A 23,997-nucleotide genomic window follows, 5' to 3' on the forward strand; every position below is an offset into this window, starting at 1 on the left:
ATAAAGTGCTTTATAGTGAACCACAATATGTGGTTTGAGTTTCAGAAAGGTTATAATTATGTGAATTATGGTTTAACATGCTTGCCAAAATTCTCATACTCTTTTCTTTTGTTTAAGTAATAAGGTCAGCAAATCAATATGGCCTCCTGGATTGGGGATCCTGGTCAGTGGTAACATTTGTGAACCTCTAGCAGGAACTGAGAATGCAATCAGTTTGGAAACCTGGTGTTCCTTTCTGTCTTACACCATTGGTGAGAAGTTTGGGGAGATTTTAAGCAGCTTCCAGCAGTTGTGTGAGCGTGGGCTTTAGGGAGTCTACCTGGGTGAACTTTTCTGAGGGAGTTGCTGCTCTGCTCCCCTGCTGGAGTGTTCTCAGTCGGGCGCTATAGCTGCGTGGGGACAGGCCTGCGCTTCAGGGCAGACTCCCTTCGAGGTCATGAGGTGGGTCGCCTCAGTCTCCACCGCCCTCCCTCCTGTCCTCCTCAGCCCTCTGCCTTCCCTTCCTTTCTTCTCTCCTGCCTTGGAAGGCCTTCTGTTTCATTATTCAACTAAATTTTCTGTATTACCACAAACTGTTAAGAACTGGGAGAAACAAGAGGTTTTAGACTGAGAGCAAAGCTGTTCAAGTCAGTTCTCTGCTGGATCATTTTAAGTTTATTTTATTTTCCTGTTTCCCAGAACCACCATTTGTTAAACAATGACCCTTCCCTGGTGAGAAGGTGAACATTAGAAGTTTGGGTTCAGTACATGTTAAGTGATTAGTCAACAGGTATTTATTGAGCATTTAGTATGTTCTAGCACGGCCCTCTGATACGGGGGTGAGCCATGGAGACATTGTGTTTGCCCTCACGGAGTTTACAGTTCAGGCAAAACAGACATAAAACAGTTAGCTATGGAATTTAATTTAAAAAAAATTGCAAGTGGAGAGAAATGTATATAATTGAGGAATCTAAGTTAGCTACAGTAGGTCTAATTTAGTAGGTTTTCCTGAAGATAAATCTTAAATATGTATTGTAACTGAATGGTTTAGGAATAGATATTTTAGACTAATAACATCTTATAAATTACTGCATATATCATAAGTAGGAATTTTTAGGAAATTTAGAGTTGACATGTGTTTATAATCTATGGAATATGGTTTAACACTTGATTTTATAGAGTACCTGTGAGGATAGCATTAGCCCAGGGCTATCTAGCCCCTTGGGTTACTGTCTCACCTTGTGCCCTCCACCAGTTCTCTGCTGGCCGTGGGTCACCTGTAAAATGACGTTTCGGGTTCTCCAGTGTTCTTTCCCCTCTACAGATTGTGTAACTGCCACACGGCAGAGCTCTGCAGCCCTCGACCCCAGCAGCTGCCTTTTCAGTCTCCCCATTTCATGGCAGCGCCATCTTTCTATTGAGCAGACTAGAAATTTAGTGTTTTCTCAACACTTCTCTTTCTCTTGTACCCGGTGTCCTATCCAGTTTGTCAGCAAGTCCTGTGGTTGACCATGTCACACCACCTCCCCTGCTGCTTCCTGGCCCCAGCCACCCTCGGCACTTTGTCTGGATCGAGATGGCCACCACCAGGAGGCGCTCTCCTCTTCCCTCTGGGCTGGCTTCTGTACGCGGCGTCCGGAAGGGTGCTGCTAAGCCAAGTTCAAGGCTTGTCTCAGGGCTTTCCTCAGAACCTTCTAATGTCTTTCTATCTCAAAGCGAAGTCCAAATCTATATGGTGGCCTAGGAGGCTTACAAGATGTGGTTCCTCATTACCCGGTTGACCTCATTTCCTGCTTTCTCCCTCGTTCTGCTCCAGTCAGCCGTCCTCTGTGCCACGCCTGTTCTTCCCTCGGGACCCTTGCATGGGTGCCCCCTCTACCCGGAGTGCTCTTTTCAGTACTCCTTCAGACTCCTGGCTCCGATAGCCAGCACAGCGGTGAGGCTCCCATGGTCATCCTGGGGTGAATTGCAGCCTTCTACCCCAGCTCCCTATCCCTGGCCTGTTAGTGGTTCTCAGGGTGTGATTCTAGACCAGCCGCTGCACCATCACCTTGGACACTTGATAAACAAATTCTTGTGCTTTCTCATCCCCTGATCTGTTGAATCAGAAACTGTGGAGGTAGGGCCCGGCAGTCTGGGCTCTGTGAGCCCTCTAATGATCCTGAGGCACAGCCAAGTCTGGAACCTCTGCTGTACGTTATACTTCAGACTTTGTTTATGATCTGTGCTGACCTCTCCACCCCTCCCCAATTTAAAGTTCACCTCCATGAAGGCAGGGGTTTCTGCCCTGGAGCCCCGTGTTTGGGACTGGAAATGACACTTAGCAAAGGGCTCAGGAAGTAGCTGTGGAATGAATTACTGAACATACGACTATTAAGTAAATTTAGATTAAAAGAATACTGAGCAACAGAGTCTAATGTGTGATCCTCATATTTTAGTGAGTTACCAGTGTTAGGAGTTTTGGATGTAAGGTTTTCTTTATCACAGATTAAAAAAACACTTCAGATTCTTTGAAGATTCTTGAAGCCCCAATTAGTCCTTTGCAAAACTGTGGAAATGATGTAAATTGTTGCTTTAAATGCTTGTGGCAACTGGAATTGTGCTATTTTAATCATTTCCCATAGGGACCATCTCTTTAAATTGTACAGATGGTTATTCTGGTTTATTGGAAGCTTCTAGTAGAGTGAGTTGAGTGGAGATTTGTAGGAAAAAGACCCACATGCAGGCGTATGAATATTGGATTGAAAATTCAACTGATTAATATTTGATCTCAGTTACTTGTACCTATCTCTGTGGAAAGGCCAGCCAGACACCCCCATTGGTAACAGAGCATGCATCTGGCTTGGGAAATGAGCACACCTGTGTCATATGCTTACCTAGTGCTCTCCTCGGGGCAGCTCTGCCAGCTCAGCTGAGTAGGTCTCCCAGATGCGGTGACTGAGGGCTGCTCAGTGATTGGGCCGTTGTTTAAGGTGCTTCTGAGGATTGTAAAAGCAGATCACTCTCAGATTTCCTAGTGTCACTTTCAGTCCTTGCCCTCAACCCCCAGCACCAGTGTCCCCTCTTCCTGCCTCTTAACTCATTGCCTTTTGACAGTTCAGCTGCCCAGGGGCTCAGTTTTTTAAACTATAAAATAAGGAAGGTTGACATGACTTTCTCCAAAGACCTGTTGGTCTTGCATCAAAATGTTCTGAGTGTCCCTTCATTAGTTTTAGTCATTGAAAGCACTCAAATGAGAGGATGACGAGGAAGGGGGGAAGCCAAGTGTCTGTCATATGACTACTTTTTACCAGAGCATCTTTCAGCATATCCCGCCTGCCTCCCCTTGCTGAGCTAGGGAATCATGGATTTGTGATTTGGGAATTACCTGTGGTTTTTGCTTTATTCACTGTAATTGTTTTTCTTGATAGTAAGTTGACCACTGCCGTGTTCTTGGTCGTGTCTATCATCGGGCTTGAACTGGCTCTTATCTGGTACCTGCCGCTGGCCTGGGATTAAAGCTCCGCCCTTTGTTGCGCTCCTCCCTTCTGCTGCTGCCCCGCCAGGTGTGGCCTCCGGCTCCATGTCTCACCAGAAATTCACCTGCTTTCGGGAAGGGTTCTGTGGCTCTTACATAGATGGGCAGATTATCTGTAGTTTGCTGCTACCTTAAACTAGTGCTGTCCTCACACTGTGTCCAATGGTCTGTATTAGTCAACTGAGTCGTGAGCCAAGTGTGAATCGACATCAACCACCACTCCTTTTTCTACTTTGTTCTTTTTAAGCCTGTGTTGTATTGATTGTGAGAGAGAAGGTTGAAGAATTGGATAGGGAGTGGCAACTTGTATATAGCCTTGGCATTTTTACCAGGAATCCTCCTGTTGAATTTTTCTTATCGTTTGTCTGTGTCATTATGAATTGATGCTGATTCCATGTACAAAGTGCAAGCAAGTGCTAAGAACTTCTGCCTTATGAATAAAAATATAACACATTTAAAGGAAATCAGCTGATGGCAGTTCCAAGAGCCTACCCACAGTCTCACCAATCATGAGAAGGTTTGCTTCTTTGAGTTTCTTTTTAAAAGGTGAAACTCTACCTTTAGGGAATAAAAAGATGACTTCTGATTTCTTTCCTTCTTCTGCTGTCAGAAAAGGCTGTGAATTGTAATTCTCTGATGTATCAAAGAAGGCCAGGACTGCGTCTCTCTCATTCATAGATGGGGAACATGGATTTGTCCAGAGCAGCTGAGAAGTGACTTTCTGGGTCCCAGACTCGGGAAAGAGGGCAGACTATTTTCTGACTGTGAATGCCTCCTGGGTGCGGGCTGCAGCACCATTTGCTTGCGAAAAGGAACAAGTGGGATTGAGAACCAGGATTATTATGGGAGGAGGGAGATTGGGTGGAGAGTGAGGGTTTTAGAAAACTTTTTGGTTCTGTTTTTTCCTGGGGTCCTGTCTGGTCCCTCTCGGGGTCCCTGCCACCCAAACAAGGCAGGCGACATGTCCCAATCCATAGTGAAGTGGTCTGTGAGTAATTGATTACTAATAATAGTAGGTAAGGTACCTACATATTTATTATTGACTTGTTTAAATGAGCAGATTCAGTGTTATCACTTTAATAATAAAATGATAGTATCAGCACACAATTGTATTTCTCAGGTTCTTTTTTCTTGTGGGGGGGAGAGAAAGGGGCAGTTTTACAGACATCTCTGCTGAGATGATGCTTTCCCTGTGGCTTATCTCATCTGGGCTCCAACACCGCAGTGAGCAGCTGTTACTAATGGACTGCTAATAAGTATTGTGATTATAAATTATTTTCATGTATTAAAAAAGATTTTGTACAAGTCTAAGTATTCCCATAGAGGTGTTCTATGTGTGTGAATTTGTCCTGCTTGACACATTAGAATCACTGGGTCAGATAGTTCTGCGTAGGCTGTGATTTTCGTTTTTAGTACGGTAGTGGCCCCTTTATCTGCAGGTAATATATTCCAAGACTCCCAGTGGATGCTTGAAAGCACAGAGAGTACTAAGCCCCATGTAGACTGTGTTTTTTTCTCTACTTACACACAGATGGTGAAGTTTAAACTACTCTTGCACTTGGGGGCCACTGTTAAGTAAGGTAAAGGCTTGTTACCTGAACACAAGCACTGTCATATCTTGACATGTGATCTGATAACCCAGGTGTGCTGAGTGACTAAGGGTGGGTAGCTCACAGGTGGATAGGCTAAGACAGGAATGATTCACATCCAGGATGGGAGAGCGGGGTGGCGAGAGATTCGTCACACTACTCAGAACGGAATGTAATTAAAAACGTAGGAATTTTTTTTTCTGGAATTTTATTTTGGAATTTTCCGTTTAATATTTTTGGACTGCAGTTGAGCACAGGTGACTGAAACCATGGAAAGTGAAATCGGGGTAAGGCGAGGGGCGGCTGGGCATCAGTTGCCCTTGTACCTGCTGTGTTATGAGGTACATGAACATGCACTAAGCTTTTCTCCTGCTCCTTTCTTTCCATTGCTGTGGCTGTCCTCACCTCAGAGGGGAGAGAGGGGAGCTGCGTTTTGAGGTCTCCCAGTCACACTGCATGGTGCTCGAGCACCTCGTAGGAACACAGCACCCGGGCAGTGCTCCTCCAGCTGGCACAGCACATCTGCGGTGGTCTTGCTGCCGTGCAGATGCTGATGCAGTGGGACTCGGGTGGGACCCAGGGTTCTGCGTTTCACCAAGGCTTGGATGATGCTAATGATTCTGGTCTGGGGACCCCACTTAGAGTAACAAGGGCCTGGACTAGATTGGTAAAGGTACTTTTCTCTCCTGTGTCTGTTTCTGAAGTGTTTATGTAAATTTAGCCCCAAACAGAAACTATTGGCAAAAAGTCAAATAGAATCTTCTTGCAGTATGTTTTTACCCCTTGAGATGCCTATGCATTTATTTGTTTTGATTCGTGCCCCTAACATTAAAAGCCACGCTTAATATTGGAGCTGTTTAAAACTCTGGAATTGCACTGTGTGCTAACTTGTTTTCTTTTCTTTTCTTTTTTTTTTTTTTTTTGTGTATTTTTCTGAAGCTGGAAATGGGGAGGCAGTCAGACAGACTCCCACATGCGCCCAACCGGGATCCACCTGGCACGCCCACCAGGGGGCGATGCTCTGCCCGTCCTGGGCGTGGCTCTGTTGCTACCAGAGCCACTATAGTGCCTGAGGCAGAGGCCATGGATCCTTCCTCAGCGCCCGGGCCAACTTTGCTCCAGTGGAGCCTTGGTTGCAGGAGGGGAAGAGAGAGACGGAGAGGGAGGAGAGAAGGAAGGGTGGAGAAGCAGATGGGTGCTTCTCCTGTGTGCCCTGGCCAGGAATCAAACCTGGGACTTCCGCATGCCAGGCTGACGCTCTACCACTGAGCCAACCGGCCAGGGCCGTGCTAACTTGTTTTCTTGCTGACTTTTTACTAAGTCCTTGTGGGGATTGCGATGACTTTGGCCTCTGCTGCAGTGGTTAACCCTTAGCAGCCAGGGAGGATGAATTAACACAACTGGACAGGATGAATTAACACAGGAAGGACAGGATACTGTAAGAGTTAAGAGGCCTTTGGGTACAAATACCAGAGTGCTTGACGGGCAGAGGATTAAACAATGCAGACATTTAATTATCTCACATAACAGAAGTCTGGGACATTTGTTTCTAAGGTTGGTGCAGAAGCCCAGGGATATCACAGAGGTCATGGACTCTTTCTTGCTTCCTGTCCTGCACCTCAGTAATGTCAGGCAGCACGTGTCCCCATGGGCTGCCCTTGCTACCTGCATCACATCCTCACATGACAGTGTTGCAGACAGGGGAGTGGAGAACAAAGGAGCCTTATAGGGTGGTTCGTGCCCTCAGGCAGAAAAGTCCCCCATGAATGCCGGCACTGTGTTTCCCCTGGGTCTCACGGGCCAGGACTGGGGCAGACCCTCAGACCCTTCACTGGTGGGAGCAACCAAGTGCCTTGATTGCTAGATCACTGCAGTTAAAATAGTCGAGTGTTGAGTAGGCAACCATTAGTGTGCACCACAACATTGCTGAGAACCTACAATATGTATTCTCTGCTTGTGAAACTGTTGTCCAAAAAGCCACGTAAATTAGCAGGGAGTGCGGTGAGGCCCGCACAGGCCCGTTGATTCCAGAGGGGTCCTCGGTGGCAGTGCAGTTCCTTCCGTGTCCTCCCCTCTTCCTTCTACTCCCAGGCATTGGTGGTGGGAGCCTCATGGGAAAGGCCAGGCCCCATGGTTTACCTATGCACCGGTTACACATCCACACCAAGGCTGTTAGTATCTGGCCTCTTGCTGGTTACACTCACATTCGCGGCACAATGAAATACCACTATTAGAGTAGTGAGAAAACTGCTCCTATGAGCAGAGTGGCATTATGTCAAGAGGAAATGAGCCCAGTGAGTGTTGGCAGCTGCCGTCTTAGATGTTGCCACATCCTGACTTGGTCCCCTGGGCTCTGGGCTCTGCTTCTTGCTCTGGGTTCGCTGAGTTCTGCTGAGCACCGCACAGGGACCCAGAGGGGGGGCGTTCACCGGGGGGCTCACTGCGTCCCCTCTGCACCGAGCTCTCCCTGCCTCGGCTTGCAGGGTTCCTCCCAGGCACGAGGAGCAGCCCTCCCGTTTCCACCCCGACCTTCCTGGAGGTCTGATGACACTCCTACGATGGCAGGGCTCCAGGAGAGTGGGGAGTGGTTCCAACCGAGTTTAAAAACAAAAATAAACAAAACCTGGTGGAAAAGGCTGGGTTTAATTATATATTAAAACACATGTCTTGCGGAGGACCCGGGTTCGATTCCCGGCCAGGGCACACAGGAGAAGCGCCCATTTGCTTCTCCACCCCTCCGCCGCGCTTTCCTCTGTCTCTCTCGTCCCCTCCCGCAGCCAAGGCTCCATTGGAGCAAAGATGGCCCGGGCGCTGGGGATAGCTCTGTGGCCTCTGCCCCAGGCGCTAGAGTGGCTCTGGTCACAACATGGCGACGCCCAGGATGGGCAGAGCATCACCCCCTGGTGGGCAGAGCGTCGCCCCTGGTGGGCGTGCCGGGTGGATCCCGGTCGGGCGCATGCGGGAGTCTGTCTGACTGTCTCTCCCTGTTTCCAGCTTCAGAAAAATGAAAAAAAAACAAAAAACACATGTCTTCCATATTACACTCAGAACTAAAGGTGTCACCTTCTGTTTGCTGGTTACTCAAAGACGTCTCTCCCCCCAGATCCACTCGGTGGGAGAAGGAAGGCACGGGGCTTGGAAGTCACAGCTCTCACCACTGCGGCCTCAGAGATGTGCCTCTTCCAGCTGCACGCCAGACCCCTTAGCTTCTCACATTCACTTTCCTAAAATGCAGTTGTGATCTCGCACTTTCTGGTCAGAATCTCTCCCCACAAGGCACTTGCACAGAACAGGGCAGCCATCCCTGGCCATAACTTGTCATGTATGTGGAAGCCAACAGGCTCCTAGCACTGTTTCCTCCTGACGCAGCATTTACCCGATTATCATGTCCGTTAGCCAAGCGCTTTCAGCTCCTTTGACCGAATCATCCAGCACTGCTGGGGTGCCGTTCCAGGACCCTGTGGGGCTCAGGCAGGCGGGTGCTGGCTGCCCTGACCGTGTGCCTGGGCCTTCAGAGAACATTTCAGTTTTGCCAGTAAAGTCTTGAGAGTCTCTTGTGAGAAAAAAACACTGGGACTCAAACCAAATCATGAAGGGATTGTTTTTCTGAGAATATAAATATGACATTTAGGATTAACGAGAGAACCTCAAACTAGTTTTTCGTTGTTAGGGAATCACAGATTGATCTTTAGTCAGGGAAGAGCTTAGGAATTGTAGAGTATTAACCCCATCACTCCGTTGTGCATTTCCTCATCAGTATAGAAAAATAGACTTTTTCCAGAAAAAGAAGACTGAGGCCAAGTGACTCCCTCCTCTGTGAAGGACTGTGGGTTGTATTCAGACCCTCACTAACTTGCTGTAGGTATTCTTGGCAAGTCATTTCATCTTTTTCTGTTCCTTCCTCTTTCAATTCCAGTGGCCACTAAATCATCACATTTTCTTCAGGATTAGTCTGTCCTCTCACATTTCTGGAATCTCTGTTCAAATACAGGCCATGCTGGTTTTACTCCTGGGCTGTGGCTGTGACCTTCCTTGCTTCTAGTCTTCCTCCTTTCCTGCACATCCCGCACGATGGCTGTGCCAGATTTCCCTCCTCCCTGGGGAGAGCCGCAGGAGTGCAGGGGGCTTCCCATCGCTGCGGCTCAGGCTGCTTGGGCTCCTCAGCAGTCTTGGCGCTGCTTTGCTGGTAGAGCATGGCCTTTGGAGAAGCTGCTTCTAGAGGGGAGCGCCAGGGGCCTGCAGGTCTGGGGGCCCCCGCCCCAGTCCCACCCAGCCACGTGGAGGTCTGAGGTGATCATTATCTGTTGTAGTGTTGTAACCCATTTTGAATACATGTTAGGAAGCTCTGAACTATCAAATGGTGATTCCATTCCTCTCTAGCCAAGGCTTGAAGCGACCTAAGCCATTTTCTTCATGCACAGTTCAGCTCCTCTTGGGTAGTGCTGGCTGTTGCAGATGCCGAGGTAGGTAGGGGCTGGTTGCTCAGCCACAGTGTCACTCCTAGGTTTTAAGGAAATCAGGTTTTAAGCCGACTTTTGCCATTTATCAGCAAACAAGCCCCTGCAAGTTTCTCACAGTTGTTCTGTAAGCTCAAGAAAAACCCTGCTCACTGTCCTTCTGGGTGAATGACAGGTGAACCAGCAGCAGACATGTGACACTCCAGGTGCAATGCTCTTATACTCTGGTACTTAGCATCTAGCTCACTAGATAAAGACCTGGTTAGGGATTTAGCATACACTGAGGCCTACCTGGAATCTTTCTTTCTATTCATGCAACAGTAGGAGTCTAACTCAAATATTTTAGCCACTTTCTGTGTGCTAACTACTTTGCCTTTCACCAATGTAATTGCATTTCTTTTTATTTTATTTATGTATTTATTTATTTGTATTTTTCCGAAGTTAGAAGTGGGGAGGCAGTCAAACAGACTCCTGCATGCACCCGACCATGATCCACTCTGGCATGCCCACCAGGGGGCAATGCTCTGCCCATCTGGGGTGTTGCTTCCTTGCTGCCGAGGCCATGGAGCTGTCCTCAGCGCCTGGGCCAACTTTGCTCCAGTGGAGCCTTGGCTGCGGGAGGGGAAGAGAGAGACAGAGAGGAAGGAGAGGGGGAGGGGTGGAGAAGCAGATGGGCGCTTCTCCTGTGTACCCTGGCTGGGAATTGAACCCGGGACTTCCACACGCCAGGCCGACGCTCTACCACTGAGCCAACCGGCCAGGGCCAGTAATTGCGTTTTTAATATGCATCCATGTCTGTCAACAGGTGACTTACTTTCCCTGATAATCGTATCATTTTGAGGATTTACCTGGCTCATACTTATCTGTACTTAGACACAGAAAACAGATTCTCCTTAAGGTTTAGCATTCACATATCAAAATAAAACAATTCCCAAAGCTACTTAGTTGGCACACCACAAAGTAGGCAAAGGTGATGGCTGCCCACCAAACGCACCGCACCCGGACACGAAGGAGGGCCGTGCAGAGCCCAGGGCGCCGAGCGTCAGGGCGGCCAGGGCGCTTTCCTCGAGCAGCGTGTCTCTGCTGCTGGCCCAGCAGCTGCCTCTGGCGTCCTGAAGCCTGTGCCGCCAGAACCTCGCAGGCCTGGGCATCCTGGGTCAGACTGCCGGCTGGCCACCTCGGTCGTGGTGTCACAGCAGTAGTTCCATATGCTGTGTGGTTGAGTATTTTAGGTACATTTTAGGCATCATAAGAACAAGTTGGCCTGACCTGTGGTGGCGCAGTGGATAAAGTGTCGGCCTGGAAGCACTGAGGTCGCCGGTTCAAAGCCCTGGGCTTGCCTGGTCAAGGCACATATGGGAGTTGATGCTTCCTGCTCCTCCTTTCTGTCTGTCTGTCTCTGTCTCTCTCTCTCCTCTCTAAAATGAATAAATAAAAAATATTTAAAAAAAAAAAAGAACAAGTTGGCAAACTAGTTTTGCAGGCTAAATCAGGCAGGTGGGATTACTTTATTTTGCTTTTCTACTGAAAAAAAAAACTTTTGCCAATAATAACAACACAAAAGATTTTACATAAAAACCTTGATGTTTGGCTTCCTCTGGGAAAATTGGGACATCTGCGGCAGCTTTCTGGTCCAGCTGAGAGCAGAGCCTGCTGCAGACCTAGGGCAGGAGGGCCCCGAGAACACCCGATGGGCCCAGCACCTCCTGCCATTCTTGCGCCACCAAGTTCCAGGAGCCCTTAATCACTGACATGGTGCTGCTTGTTTTCAGGACCCACTTCCCCTCTCTATATTCCTGGCTGGCCCCTGTAGGACTTGAGCTTTTGGCCCTTGCCGCTGCCGGCCGGTTTTCCTGGTTGGCTCACCGCGTGCTGTGCTTTGCTCGTGCTGTTTCTCTTCAGGCTCGCCTGCCCACATCTCCACCTCATCCTCAAGGCCAGGCCCACGGCCCGCTTGAGTGTGGCCTTGCACAGCTCTGAGGGTCCTGGCTCCTCTCTTTCTACTCAGCGTGGCACAGCGTTTGCTCTACACATGATTTTGTTATTTAGTGTTTCATGTTTTTTTCTCCTACATAAAGGTCAGGAAGCATATCTTTCTCATATTGTGTATTTATTACTGTGAAAAAATGCTCACGCTGAGCCTACTAAGTACCTTGTTTTCTAAAAGGAGAGCATAGTAGCTATTGATCTACTTAAGAATTATTGTAAAGCACATTGGTACATGGTGAAAAGAAGTAGGACAGTGTTAGAAATATGAAAGTAATATAAAAGTAGGTGTAACCGAGAAGCCTAATAAGGAGTCAGCGGCCCAGAAAAGGGAGGTGCCTCGCTGGAGTCACAAGGGTGGCGGATAGCCTTGTCCTTTCTCTGACCACTGTGGTACTCATCCTTGCCAGTTAGGGCTATGCTGTTTTCTGGAGGATTGGCCGCTTTCCAAATCAGGTGGCTAGCTATGCAGCCAAACGCTGCAGATTCTCCACAAGGTTTAGCATTCATGTATCAAAATAAAACAATTCCCAAAGTTACTTAAATAGCACACCACAAATTAGGCAAAGGTGATGGATGCCCACCAAACTCACCACTCCTGGACACGAAGGAGGGCCTTGAAAAACCCCAGTGCACCGAGAGTCAAGGTGACGAAGGTGCTTCAGTCCAGCAGCCCCAGCAGCCTGTGCTCTGCTGTTGGCCCCACCCTCAGTGGAGGGAGCAGTGGGGACTGGCCTGGGTGAGGACAGCACAGCGGGGCAGAGGCGCACTGGGAGGGCAAGGAGTGGAGAGGAAGCAGCTGAGCTGGCCTGGAGCTCAAAGGAGTGGTGAGAGATGAGGCAGGCAAGGAAAGGGAGTCGGATTTGCATGTGTCCTGAGCGATTTTGACTTTATTGTGGGGGAGCAGGGCACCTTTAAGGATTTTTTTAGGAGGGAGGAGGCTGCCACAGGAATCTTGACTTAACCCGTGGCAGTGGCCGTGGGGAAGGAGAGAGATGGATGGATTCAAAAGATGCGCGAGCCTGTAAAAAAGCTACAGAAGACCACCTTCTTTCTGGGTGAGATGCAGTTGTTCCTGGAGGCAGGAAGGGGGCTAGCTAGCTTTTGTGTAGCCGTAGAGTCCATGTTTCTAGAGAGACGTTCGTGGCTTCTGACTGAAGGGTCTCTGGCTCCACTCCCTGTGGCTGTGTAGATGTAACCCTTAGGGAACAAGGGCACTCGCTGTTCACGGTTCCTGCCCGGCCACCTCCCTCACTGTCTTAGGGAAGCTGTTTCCACAGAATATACCAGTTTTCCTGTTGACACAAGCATACTATGTACTTTGGTCAAAATGTCCTGTTTCTCAGTACATATAAGTCTTTCTGTATACATGTTAGTCATACATAGGAGCAAATTGTGTATTCATTCTGTAATCATAAATGTGAGTAGATGTTAAGAGTGGTGTTTTCTGCTTATGGAATTTTTTGTTTTGAGTTTTAAAGATGTTTAACACTCTGTTTATAACTTTAAAGTAAGTGTTCTAAGTGGAGGCTGTGAATAAATTTGTGAATTATTAAAGCTACATTGAAGGGGTATTGTCAATAATGAATTGCTACTATACATCTTACTTTGCTGTTTTTGTGCTTTAAAAAGGTCTAATGTAATCAGATGGTATTTTTAAGGAACTTAAAAAATCTAATATTAAATATAGATTTTTAATGTCTAGATTCTATCTTTTAGAAAGAGAGTTTGGGGTTGCTTCAGTTGCATTTAAAATAATCTTTTTTTCTTAAAGCAGCTTTTACCCATGCCCTTAGTTATTTACAGATGACATATCTATCTATCTATCTATTTGTAATATGTTACCAAATTATTTTAATAAAAATGGATGTCAAAGTCATTGGTGAACTTCTTTTCAGAAATATAAAAGAAGTTGAAAATACTATTTCTGAAAGCCTTAAATTGTCTTTTCTTCTATCCAAACAAATACTTTGGTTCACCTAGCTCTTCTATACGAGAATGAATTTTATCTCCTCCTTCCTGTAGGTAACTGGTTCATGGGTTCCAGAGATATTTTTCTTTCACAAAACTTAATTTTTCTGACCACAATATAAAAATTTAGAGTTTTGGAGTTTGACACATTTGTGCAAATTAAATTTTATAGCATTTTCAAAATATACTCCTAATATTAATATGAGAGTAGTTGGAACAAAGACTGTCAATTTTTATTCCTTTTGCTTGTAGTTGAGTTGAGTAAATTTAAATGTAAATAAAACGAAATAGTCAACATATTTCAACTCGGGGAATAGTGTTCTGTTCTGGCATACCGTAATATTATAGACATAGAGCAAATGGTAATATATTTTGGCCATAGTTTGTAATTGACATTGTTCTTTGGTTAATTGCTGACATCCTGGCAATCAACCAGCAAAGAAGATTTATATGAGCATTTGAAGGGCCTCACACTGCATAGTCTGCTGCGGGGTTTTGAGGTGTCGACTGTCCTTTTTTATAACTATATTCCAGCTTACTGTTGAGCTGTCGTTGAGTTGGCTCTGACTGGAAGGTCTGTACTAGCGCTAAATACATATATAGTTGATACCTACTAATAATTTTAACCTTCAGTAAAAATTTAAGAAACACACACATTAATAATCATACAGACATCATTTTTGCATATACGGGGGGCAAACGTAGGTTTACAGTTGTTTGTGTGGAAATTAATAAGTAATAATACAGGAATAAACTGTTTTGCATATTCCAAATGTAAACCTGTTTTTGCCCCACCCTGTATGCATGTATGAGTAGACAATATGCCGAATTAATTTATTTTCTCACAAAAAGAACTTCTAGTGTTACTTAATTCCATCTATACAAATTTCTATCTGGAAATTGTCCAGAACGCAAACATTGAAAGAAAACCCCACCTCTACCGATTGAGACTCTCCACTGTGTGGAATTGGTCCATGCAGACAGACTGGGCATGCTGCTCCGGAACCGGAGTGTGTGGGTTGCCGTCCTGGTTCTGGTGGAAGGGTTCCGATGGAGACTCCCCACTGTGTGGAGTTGGTCCATGCAGACAGACTGGGCATGCCGCTCCGGAACCGGAGTGTGTGGGTTGCCGTCCTGGTTCTGGTGGAAGGGTTCCGATGGAGACTCCCCACTGTGTGGAGTTGGTCCATGCAGACAGACTGGGCATGCCGCTCCGGAACCGGAGTGTGTGGGTTGCCGTCCTGGTTCTGGTGGAAGGGTTCCGATGGAGACTCCCCACTGTGTGGAGTTGGTCCATGCAGACAGACTGGGCATGCCGCTCCGGAACCGGAGTGTGTGGACTGGGCATGCCGCTCCGGAACCGGAGTGTGTGGATTGCCGTCATGGTTCTGGTGGAAGGGTTAGAGAACGCTTTAAGCAAGGACATGGGAATATAAAGATGGGGGTTATTCATCCTTTATTAAAAAAACCCCACTCCCCAAACATTGATGATGTTAAGTTAAAGAGGGTAGGAAATAATCATAATAAAAGAAAAACAAAAAGAAACTACATCACGTAATGGTTTTACTGCCTCAGGGGCTTTTCTTAGAAATTATTTTCTAAAATGAATCTTAGCTAAAAGCTAAGATCCTTTATATTTAGGCATTTGGGAATGTGTTTATATTTTTATTGATGTAATCATTTGTGGTCAGTTACCACTTTTGATACCTTTTTTGGTGGAAAATATAATTTGGTCTGCTGAGCTCCAGGACCGGTGGGCTTGCCGACCCATCACTGTGATGCAGGCGTGGCGGGTGGCGGACAGCCCTGGTGTGCACCCGAGAGAGCACCACCCTGTCTGGGGCGGTTCACCACCAGGGTAAAGGTCGCCAGGGGAAGGGCTATTCAAGAAGTCAGAATCTGTAAGCAGTAATATCTTAGGGTGATTTTTTTTCCTTTCAGATTTTGGGGTGAGTGCTTTCTTGGCCACAGGGGGTGATGTTACCCGGAATAAAGTAAGAAAAACATTCGTTGGCACCCCATGTTGGATGGCCCCCGAAGTCATGGAACAGGTAAAAAAAAAGGATGATTTGATTGACATAGTACAGTAGTACGTATTATTAACACACTAAGATTTTATTCAGGGTAACTGTGTTACTAGAATGCATTATATAAGTCAAGTCTAATTCCTGATTTGCTGGGCCTTAACAAATTAGTATCCATGATCTGCATACACAGCCGTGAACTTCTGATGTAATGTGGACTTCACGACGAGTAACGTGCCTACTGTATAATTGTGTTTTCTTTCCGGTTCCTTTCGTAGGTGCGAGGGTATGACTTCAAGGCTGACATGTGGAGTTTTGGAATAACTGCCATTGAATTAGCAACAGGAGCAGCGCCTTATCACAAATATCCTCCCATGAAAGTAATTACCATTGGAAATAATGTCGGGTTTGAAATATGGTTTAACAGAATCTATTCTGTAGTCCTCTTAAACACAGTCATTTTTCTCTTAGACCTAAGGAATGCAGCCAAGTTAAATCTTGTCTGATGGTCTCAGGGGACAGAACAGGACAAAAGTAGCACAATGCCCAGCTTTGAAGCTACTTTACATTCCTAGCACAGGGTGGAGTAAAGGATATGATCAGTTTGGTTGATGGAGGTTGATAACTGTGATGAATGCTGGCCATTACTCTTTTGTAGCAGAATATCCCAGCACCCCAAGGAAAAAAATAGATTATAGTGATATCATCTTTGTAGATGGATTCCCAAATTTTGAGGCCTTTCTTTTTTTTTTTTTTTAATTATTTTATTTATTCATTTTTAGAGAGGAGAGAGAGAGAGAGACAGAGAGAGAGAGAAGGGGGAGGAGCTGGAAGCATCCACTCCCATATGTGCCTTGACCAGGCAAGCCCAGGGTTTCGAACCGGGGACCTCAGCATTTCCAGGTCGACGCTTTATCCACTGCACCACCACAGGTCAGGCAAGAGGCCTTTCTTAATAAAAAAACATCAGTCTATAACATTTACTGTTTCATAGTGTCACGTTGGTGACTCATTGAAATAAGCAAGCCCTGTATTTTTAGGAAACAGCATACATTTGGATACTATTTTTTAGATTTTTGTGATTCTTGTAACTGGCCTACATCACTATTGCTTTTAGTTTTTGAGATCATGGTACCAGGGTGAATTTATTTAATTGGATTTTGTTTTGAGGCCAAAGTATTTGAGTGGAAATTATGAAAGTATTTTACAGAGAATATGGTCCATGTTTGTTTCAACTTTTTCCTAGGAAATACTGTACTGGAAAAATTTAGGAGGATTAAAAGAAAAAGCCATGAGGATAAAAACATTAAATAATTTTCCTGATTAAAAAGTTAATATAGTCTGCCTGGCCAGGAGGTGGCGCAGTGGATAGAGTATCGGCCTGGGATGCAGTAGACTTGAGTTTCGCAACCCCAAGGTCGCTGGCTTGAGTGCTGGCTCATCTGGCTTGAGCGTGGCCTCACCAGCTTGAGCAAGGGGTCACTGGCTCTGCTGTAGCTCCCTGGTCAAGGCACACATGAGAAAACAATCAATGAACAACTAAGGTGCTTCAACTATGAGTTGATGCTTCTCATCTCTCTCCCTTTCTGTCTTTCCCTCTCTCTGTCTCTCTTTCTCACTTGCTTAAAAAAAACCAACACATTCTTATTGTTGAAAATCTGGAAGTACAAATAAGAATAAAGAGGAAAATAATCATTCATAATTCATCAATTACAGATAATCCTTGTTAAGGTTTTAGTATAGTTCGTTACATTGTTTTTCTCTATATTTTTACATACATACATACATACATGCATGCATACATATGTGTACACATGTATTAATATAATTAAGGTTTTGTGGTGTGTGTGTGTATATATCTGATTTTGTTAGTAATTTGAGTTGTAAACAGTAAAGTGACCTTTCAAAGGCAAAGCACTGAAGCAACTTGAAGGACTTTTTCTTCCATTTGGTTTTTCTACATTTTTTTCCCTATTTCTTGTTTTCTTTATTTCCCTACTTCGCATTTCCCACCTGAATCCAGAATCACATTGCTGCTCCCAGCCTGAAGTCCTGCGGCCTTTTCTCTAGACTGCACTGTTCTCCCCCTTCCTTCTGTTTGCTATTATCCTCCACCAACATAGACTGTCCCTTTAATCCTTCACCCATTCAGGCATCTGGCAGTGTTTGAGAAGTGTCTTGGCATGTATAGCATTTGCATAAGTTAAGGCTGATTTATGAATTAATGAGCTTCATTCGTTGTATGTTGTATAGGTCAACTTCTATTCTTAATCAAATAGTTTTGATGCCTGGAAGAGTGGAAGTTTTACCTCTTTGATTTGCCACTGTATTTTGCCAAACCCTTAAGCAATTTTGTTTTGTTGTTTTTTTCACTTAAAAAAAAAGGAAATCATGTTATTTTCTGGGATGTTGTGAATTTATTTTTAGGGTTGATAATGTTACAGAAGCCTTGAGTTTCTTGCTCATGAATGACCTGTACACGTGCACATGCTCTGTGCGCTGGCTCTCTCTCCCGTCCCTCCCCCCTTTCCCAGCCGGAGGGAGCCCCGTCCTCACCAAGTCCATGCCGGAGGGAGCTGTGTGCTCCTCGTGGCTGTGTGAGAACCAGTTCCCAGGAAACTGTCCCTGTGCCTTTGGGAGATCATTCTTAACACACAGAGCAGATTTTGTAAGTTCTGTCAGTGGAATAACAAAAAGGTTAAAGGGCACGTGAACAGATTTGTAAAGAGAAGTGAATGTTTTCAGTACACACTTTCTGTTAAGTTCTAATCATGGGAGAGCAGGGTTGTTCCTAACCAAGATTGGTGTTCGATGTTTCTGTGAAAACTTAAAAATCAGTTGCAGCAATTGCTATATTGAGGTTCTGTCTTTATGTTGTTTTTTTCCTGCCATAGGTGTTAATGTTGACTTTGCAGAATGATCCGCCCACTTTAGAAACAGGAGTGGAGGATAAGGAAATGATGAAAAAGTATGGCAAGTCCTTTAGAAAATTACTTTCACTGTGTCTGCAGAAGGATCCTTCCAAAAGGTACGTCAGGCGTGGTGAATGAGTTACTGACCTGGTCTGAGCCACGACAAAGCTTTGTGGAGGGGCAAGGCTGTGTGGGGACGCCTGCAAGGTGCTTGCAGGGCAAGGGAAATCCTGCTCTGGCCCGCAGAGCTCCAAGATGTTAGTGGAAGACAGCATGGGTTCAAAGGGAAAGGAGCCCATGGAGATGGGGGAGGCAGAGGAAAGTTTTAGTGTTAATAAGATTCACTGCGCTTGTTAGGTATCGGCTCTGTCATCAAAGGAAATGAAGTAAAACAGAAATCAAAAGAAACCGGTAGTGGTGCATCAAGAAGCTGAGCTAATACTCTGCACTGGTAGGTTGAGCTGACCTCTCAGGATTTGAATATCCTGCTAGCTCCAGTCTAAATCCGGCAGATCTATTCAGTTTTGCATGAGTTTCCTTTTAGTTGCAGAACAAGTTGTTTGTACTGTTTAAAAGATTATCAATAGATTGATATTTTTGCATTAGAAAGATTAATCGTGCAAACAGAAGCAACTTGTTTTAAATTAACTTAAGAATTTTCTCTTTATTCTCCATGATTGCCTCCATACTGTAGTGTCTGTTTTCTGAGTTTGTGTCTTCCTTCTTAATTTCAGGGACTTTGAAATATCCTGAGAGATAATAATAGAGCAGGTATCCTTTATCACTTACAGGAGAATGTTAATGATGTGAACCACACACAGGCCTGGTCTGGATAGGGTCCCCTTGTCAGGCTTGGCTGTGTGTGGCCCCATCCTCACATGCAGTGAATGTAGATCACAGACCAGGAGAAGAGTGAAAAGTTACCTTCTACCCTTACCCACTCTAGGGTCTGGTTTGATAGTTTTATTTTAAAACATGAAAACTGGCTTCTCTGCTGAAACTTCCTTTTTCAGGGAAGGACCTGCTTTTTGAAGAATTCCTTTATTATCTTAAATTCTATGTAAAACTTAAGCCTTTTTTACCTTTACACAGTAATCAACTTAGGAGGCTACATGTCTGTGCATTACACACAGAAGACATTATTCTCCCCATTCTTTGTAGCTGTTCTCTTCATTCCTTTACATGCTACTGAATTTGCCTTCGTCTTTGCTGTATCGGTCACCTTTTTCATGGAGCCAGGCCTGAGGACTGATTGATGTTAAGCATCTTGAAACTATTTATTGTAAAAGGGGTGATCATTTTGTCACACCTATAGTCTGTTTCTGCTTAAACATCCTAGTTGCCCTTTATATTGGATTTGTAAGGCTCGTTTTTCCTCCGATGTTATACTGATCTCTTATTAAGGTTCCTACTTCGCTCTCTGATTGGGTGAAAAATGCTCTTAGATTCTAATTTGGTTCCGCAACACTTGCTTGCCTTCCCCTTGTATGGAGTGTCATCTCCAAACATAACTTTTTGGCATCAACAAGGAAACAGTGTAATCCTGCAAAGCCCAATGAGAGAAGTACTTGTCTTTCCAGTTAGCTCTGTGTTATTACTGATGGTCTCTGTGGTTCTTGAACTAGTTGAGATGCCACCTAGTGGTGGTGATGTGTATTGTCACACTTCCAGCTCTTTCAGAAAAGGATTCTGCAGCGCAGAACTGTTTGTGTGCTTAATGATGTAGCAGTGTCTTCCTTTAGAAGGTTTGTAATTTGGTAAAAATAAATTATATTAGATGCTCATGCATTATATTTAACAAACCGTCCTTATTTCTTAATAATCTTGAAAGTCTTTTTTAGGGTTTATTTATTTTATGAATTCACATACCAGGTTCCCATGACCCTAGTGCAAAAATATTATTTTAGAAAAGAGCCGTACAATCAGACTTTTACAGAGTCTTTCTCTCAGAGTACTCTCTTAGTAACGTTATTGATCTGCATAGTATTAATAGTTTAAGGACTTCTTTTAGATATTTTCTTTGTATCTCAATCTGTTCTCGCTGCTATACCGTTGTCCTGTGGAGCAGAGAGTGTTAGTGGTGCACAGATTTCCCATGTGATTATTTTAACGAAAAGACGTGGATGTGGGAAGTCTTGGGGGGGAAGCTTCATGAAATGTGAGAGTGGAAAAAAAGACAATAGTGTTGAATTACTGCTTATAGAGGATGCAGTTTTAAAATATGTATTCTCCTGAATTAATAAGTAAACATTAAATTGCTGCACAATTCTGAAAGAAAGCACGACTGTCTTCTGCATTCTCTGCCTTTGCTTATTTTGTCTAGGGGCTCTTCCTTTCTCTCTGTCCCCCGTCCACCTGTCTTTTGGCACTTAGTTCAAGGGCTCCGTCTTACTAGAGTCAGAACCCTGGATGAGGTTCCCTGCTCCACTTTATCATCATTTGCATGACTTAGTTTCCTTGTCTGTAAACTGGGCCTAATAACACCTATTTCAAAGGATTGATGTCAGGATGGAGTAAGGTACTATACTTCAAGTGGACGGTACAGTGCCTACAGGTCCTAAATAGTCAATAAATTGGGATTGCCACTCATTATTTGCCTTTTTCTTCCTGACTGGAGTTTTTGCAAATTTTAATTTTCCTCCATATGTTGAATACATGCCTCTTGTAGCACTTATCACACTGTGTACAGATACTGACTTCCATATCCGACACCTTGTGGGCTTGTGTGTTTTTCAGAAAGAGAGCCTGTGTCACTCATTTTTATATCCTCCTATTCATAGTGTTTGTTCTGTCTCACATACTCAGTCGTATTTTTTTTTTTTGATGGAGACAGAGAGAGGGACAGACAGACGGGAAGGGAGAGAGATGAGAAGCATCAGTCCTTCGTTGCACCACCCTAGATGATCATTGATTGCTTTCTCATATGTGCCTGACTGAGGGGACTACAGCAGACAGAGTAACCCCTTGCTCAAGCCAGCGACTTTGGGCTCAAGCTTTTGAGCCTTGCTCAAGCCAGATGAACCTGCGCTCAGGCCGTCTTCCTCGGGGTTTTGAACCTGGGTCCTCTGCGTCCCAGTCCGATGCTCTATCCACTGCATCACCGCCTGGTCATTCTCAGTAGTATTTCTTGAATAACTGGAATTAATTGAGTGTTTGCAACTTGGGGATGATTTTGACTCATTGAGAAGAGTTTCAGAAACCCGATTCAAATGGGCTGCAGAGTGAACGCAAGATTTTTGATAATTTACATTTATTTCTGTTGCCAGCATGTGGATTAAATACTTACAATCTGAAAGTAGTTGAATGGCATCAAAACCCTGGTCTTGCTGAGTACTTTTTAGTCGTTAATGAAAATACATCTCAGGGGAGCAGGGACCAGGGCATACTCATTCCTGTCCTGGAGCTCTCAGCCTTGCTGAGAAGGGGTCATGCTCTCTCTCAACCTTGGTATTCATGGACCTTTCCTGAAAAAGAGAGCTGGCCTGGTGGAGCAGTTTGCCTTATTTATGTCTGTGATCCGCATAGGCTTAGATGAAGAATTACTTATATTTGCATAGCAGAACATTTTGCTATTTCTTAAAAAGAAAAGAAAAGAAAAGAGCCTTAATCTTGTAGATTATGTGTTTCCTATGGATGCCAACTATAAAAGGAATTAGCATTTTCTTTGAGGAACAAGGGTGTGGATAGGGCATAGATAAATGCATTAGAAACAAATGAAACCTGAATATTTCATTGGGGGAGGGGTGGCCAAGGTGGGCGGTGGGGTGGGGGGAATGCAGTTCTGCCTGAGGTCAGTGAACTATTAGGAATTATAATGCAAATTGTAAGGACTACTGAAACAGTGTCATATTCATCCTGAATCCTCTGAAAATTATTTTCGGTCTCAGTGGACTTTGGTTCATCCATATGTATTAACTGAATCCTTGAACAGATTTTCTTCTGAGAATGTTGGTACTTGCAGACTACAACACTGTTTTTAAGGATTTAAAATTGAATCATCATTCAAAGCTGGGACCATTATTTTGGTTGCTGGTGTAACAGTCCTCATAAAGCAGTGTTTGTATTTATGCTACACGGTGCTGCTTGATAATTGATGGCAGCCATGTAAGACATAACTGCGCTTGCACAATTCTTTGTCCTGTAATGCTCAGCTAGAGACGGGCAGCATTGATGGTTCCATATTTCCCCTACACTGACAGTTACTATGGCATAAAACTAAAACAAACAAAACACAGAAGTCTAGTCAGGGAGGGCAGCATGCACCTCAGCTTTTTTCATTCCTTCTATCACCTTTTTCTCTGTCTCATTTCCCTAATTCTTTCCAGTTCCATTCTTTCATCCTTTCTCATGGGGTCAGTTTGGCACATGGATTTGATTCCAAAGCTGAAGACACCTGAGCTAATTTGAGCACTGAAAGGACCTACTATCTAGTTCCTCTCTGTCGAGTAGAAATCCTCTATTAGTTAACATACCCAGTAAGCCTATAAGAAAGAATGTGGCGTCTATAAACCCTGTCTCAATTCTCATGCCATTACATTTTCGTATTTAATGATGAAGGCAGAGTGGAGTTCAGAGAAAGTTTTCTCTGTGGTCTGCTTTTCCCCTTCACAGTTCAGTTACCATGGAAATGACCTTGCTGGGGAAAGGAAAGTATTTTCCCAGCCCTGGGTCTCAAGGTATGCCTGGCGTTTCCCAGCATTCTCTCTGCATTGGCCTGGTCCTACACTTGACCCTTAGTGTGCAGACGGAGGAAGTGGGGGTGCAGAGGAGACGGGGCCCTTTGGCTCATCACCTCAGTACACCCACTGTGTACAGACTGGCCCCCTTACCTTCATGAGGGGGGGCTGGCATGGATCTTATTTTTATTACATCATTCTTCTCTTTCCCATTATATTGAAAAGATGCTTAGACTTTACTAAGTCTAGTCCAAGGAGTTTCTTGATCCAAGTGGTTAGTCGTGTTTCTTTTACTATTTTATTGTGGTATGAAATTGAGCTGCAGCTGTTTTCATCTCTGTCTAAGCCCTGGGCATATAAAAATGAACACTGTGTGGTTCCTGTCACCGAGGGGGAGGTGGTAATAGATAGTTACAGAATCAGAGTATGGCTGGATTGGTGTGTGATCACCGAGTAGGGAGCAGTGAATTTGACTTGTGGGAGCTGGGAGGAGTATCTCTGAAGATGCCTGACATTTAAATTGGCTCCTGATCTCTGAACAAGGATGTGCCAGTTATTTCCAAAACATTTTTACAGCAAGAAGAGCAGTGTGTGCTTTGTCATGAAAGAGCAAGGTGGGTGCGAACATCATTGTAGCTGGAGGACAGGGTCACGCAGGATGTAATGGGAAAGGAGGATGAGGAGTCGGAGCCTCTCAGGCCCCTCAACTCCATTTGGGTAAATAAGGAGTTGGGTCTTTTTAGAGGCTGAGTTTTGGGCCGCTGTAGAGGTACACAGTTTGTACATCATTGCACTGACGTTTCCTGATTCTCTGATGTGCCTGGCTGGTAGGTTGGAATGAGGAAGAGAGAAGTGGCAGGGTGACTACCCGGGAGGCGGCTATGTT

At 44.9% G+C, this 23,997-nt stretch overlaps 1 protein-coding gene across 4 annotated transcripts in view; it reads left to right on the forward strand.

Moving 5' to 3' along the window:
* Positions 1 to 23,997, forward strand: part of STK39 (serine/threonine kinase 39) — a 335,094-nt gene that overhangs the window by 90,890 nt on the left and 220,207 nt on the right. For all 4 annotated transcript variants that reach the window (XM_066279983.1, XM_066279985.1, XM_066279984.1 and 1 more), the window contains exons 6-8: positions 15,441 to 15,550; positions 15,802 to 15,903; positions 18,418 to 18,551. In XM_066279983.1, coding sequence (XP_066136080.1) covers positions 15,441 to 15,550; positions 15,802 to 15,903; positions 18,418 to 18,551 — 346 coding nt within the window. The remainder of the gene's footprint in view (positions 1 to 15,440; positions 15,551 to 15,801; positions 15,904 to 18,417; positions 18,552 to 23,997) is intronic.

The sequence above is a fragment of the Saccopteryx bilineata genome, chromosome 5 (genome assembly GCF_036850765.1).
Source record: "Saccopteryx bilineata isolate mSacBil1 chromosome 5, mSacBil1_pri_phased_curated, whole genome shotgun sequence".
NCBI classification, from domain to species: domain Eukaryota; kingdom Metazoa; phylum Chordata; class Mammalia; order Chiroptera; family Emballonuridae; genus Saccopteryx; species Saccopteryx bilineata.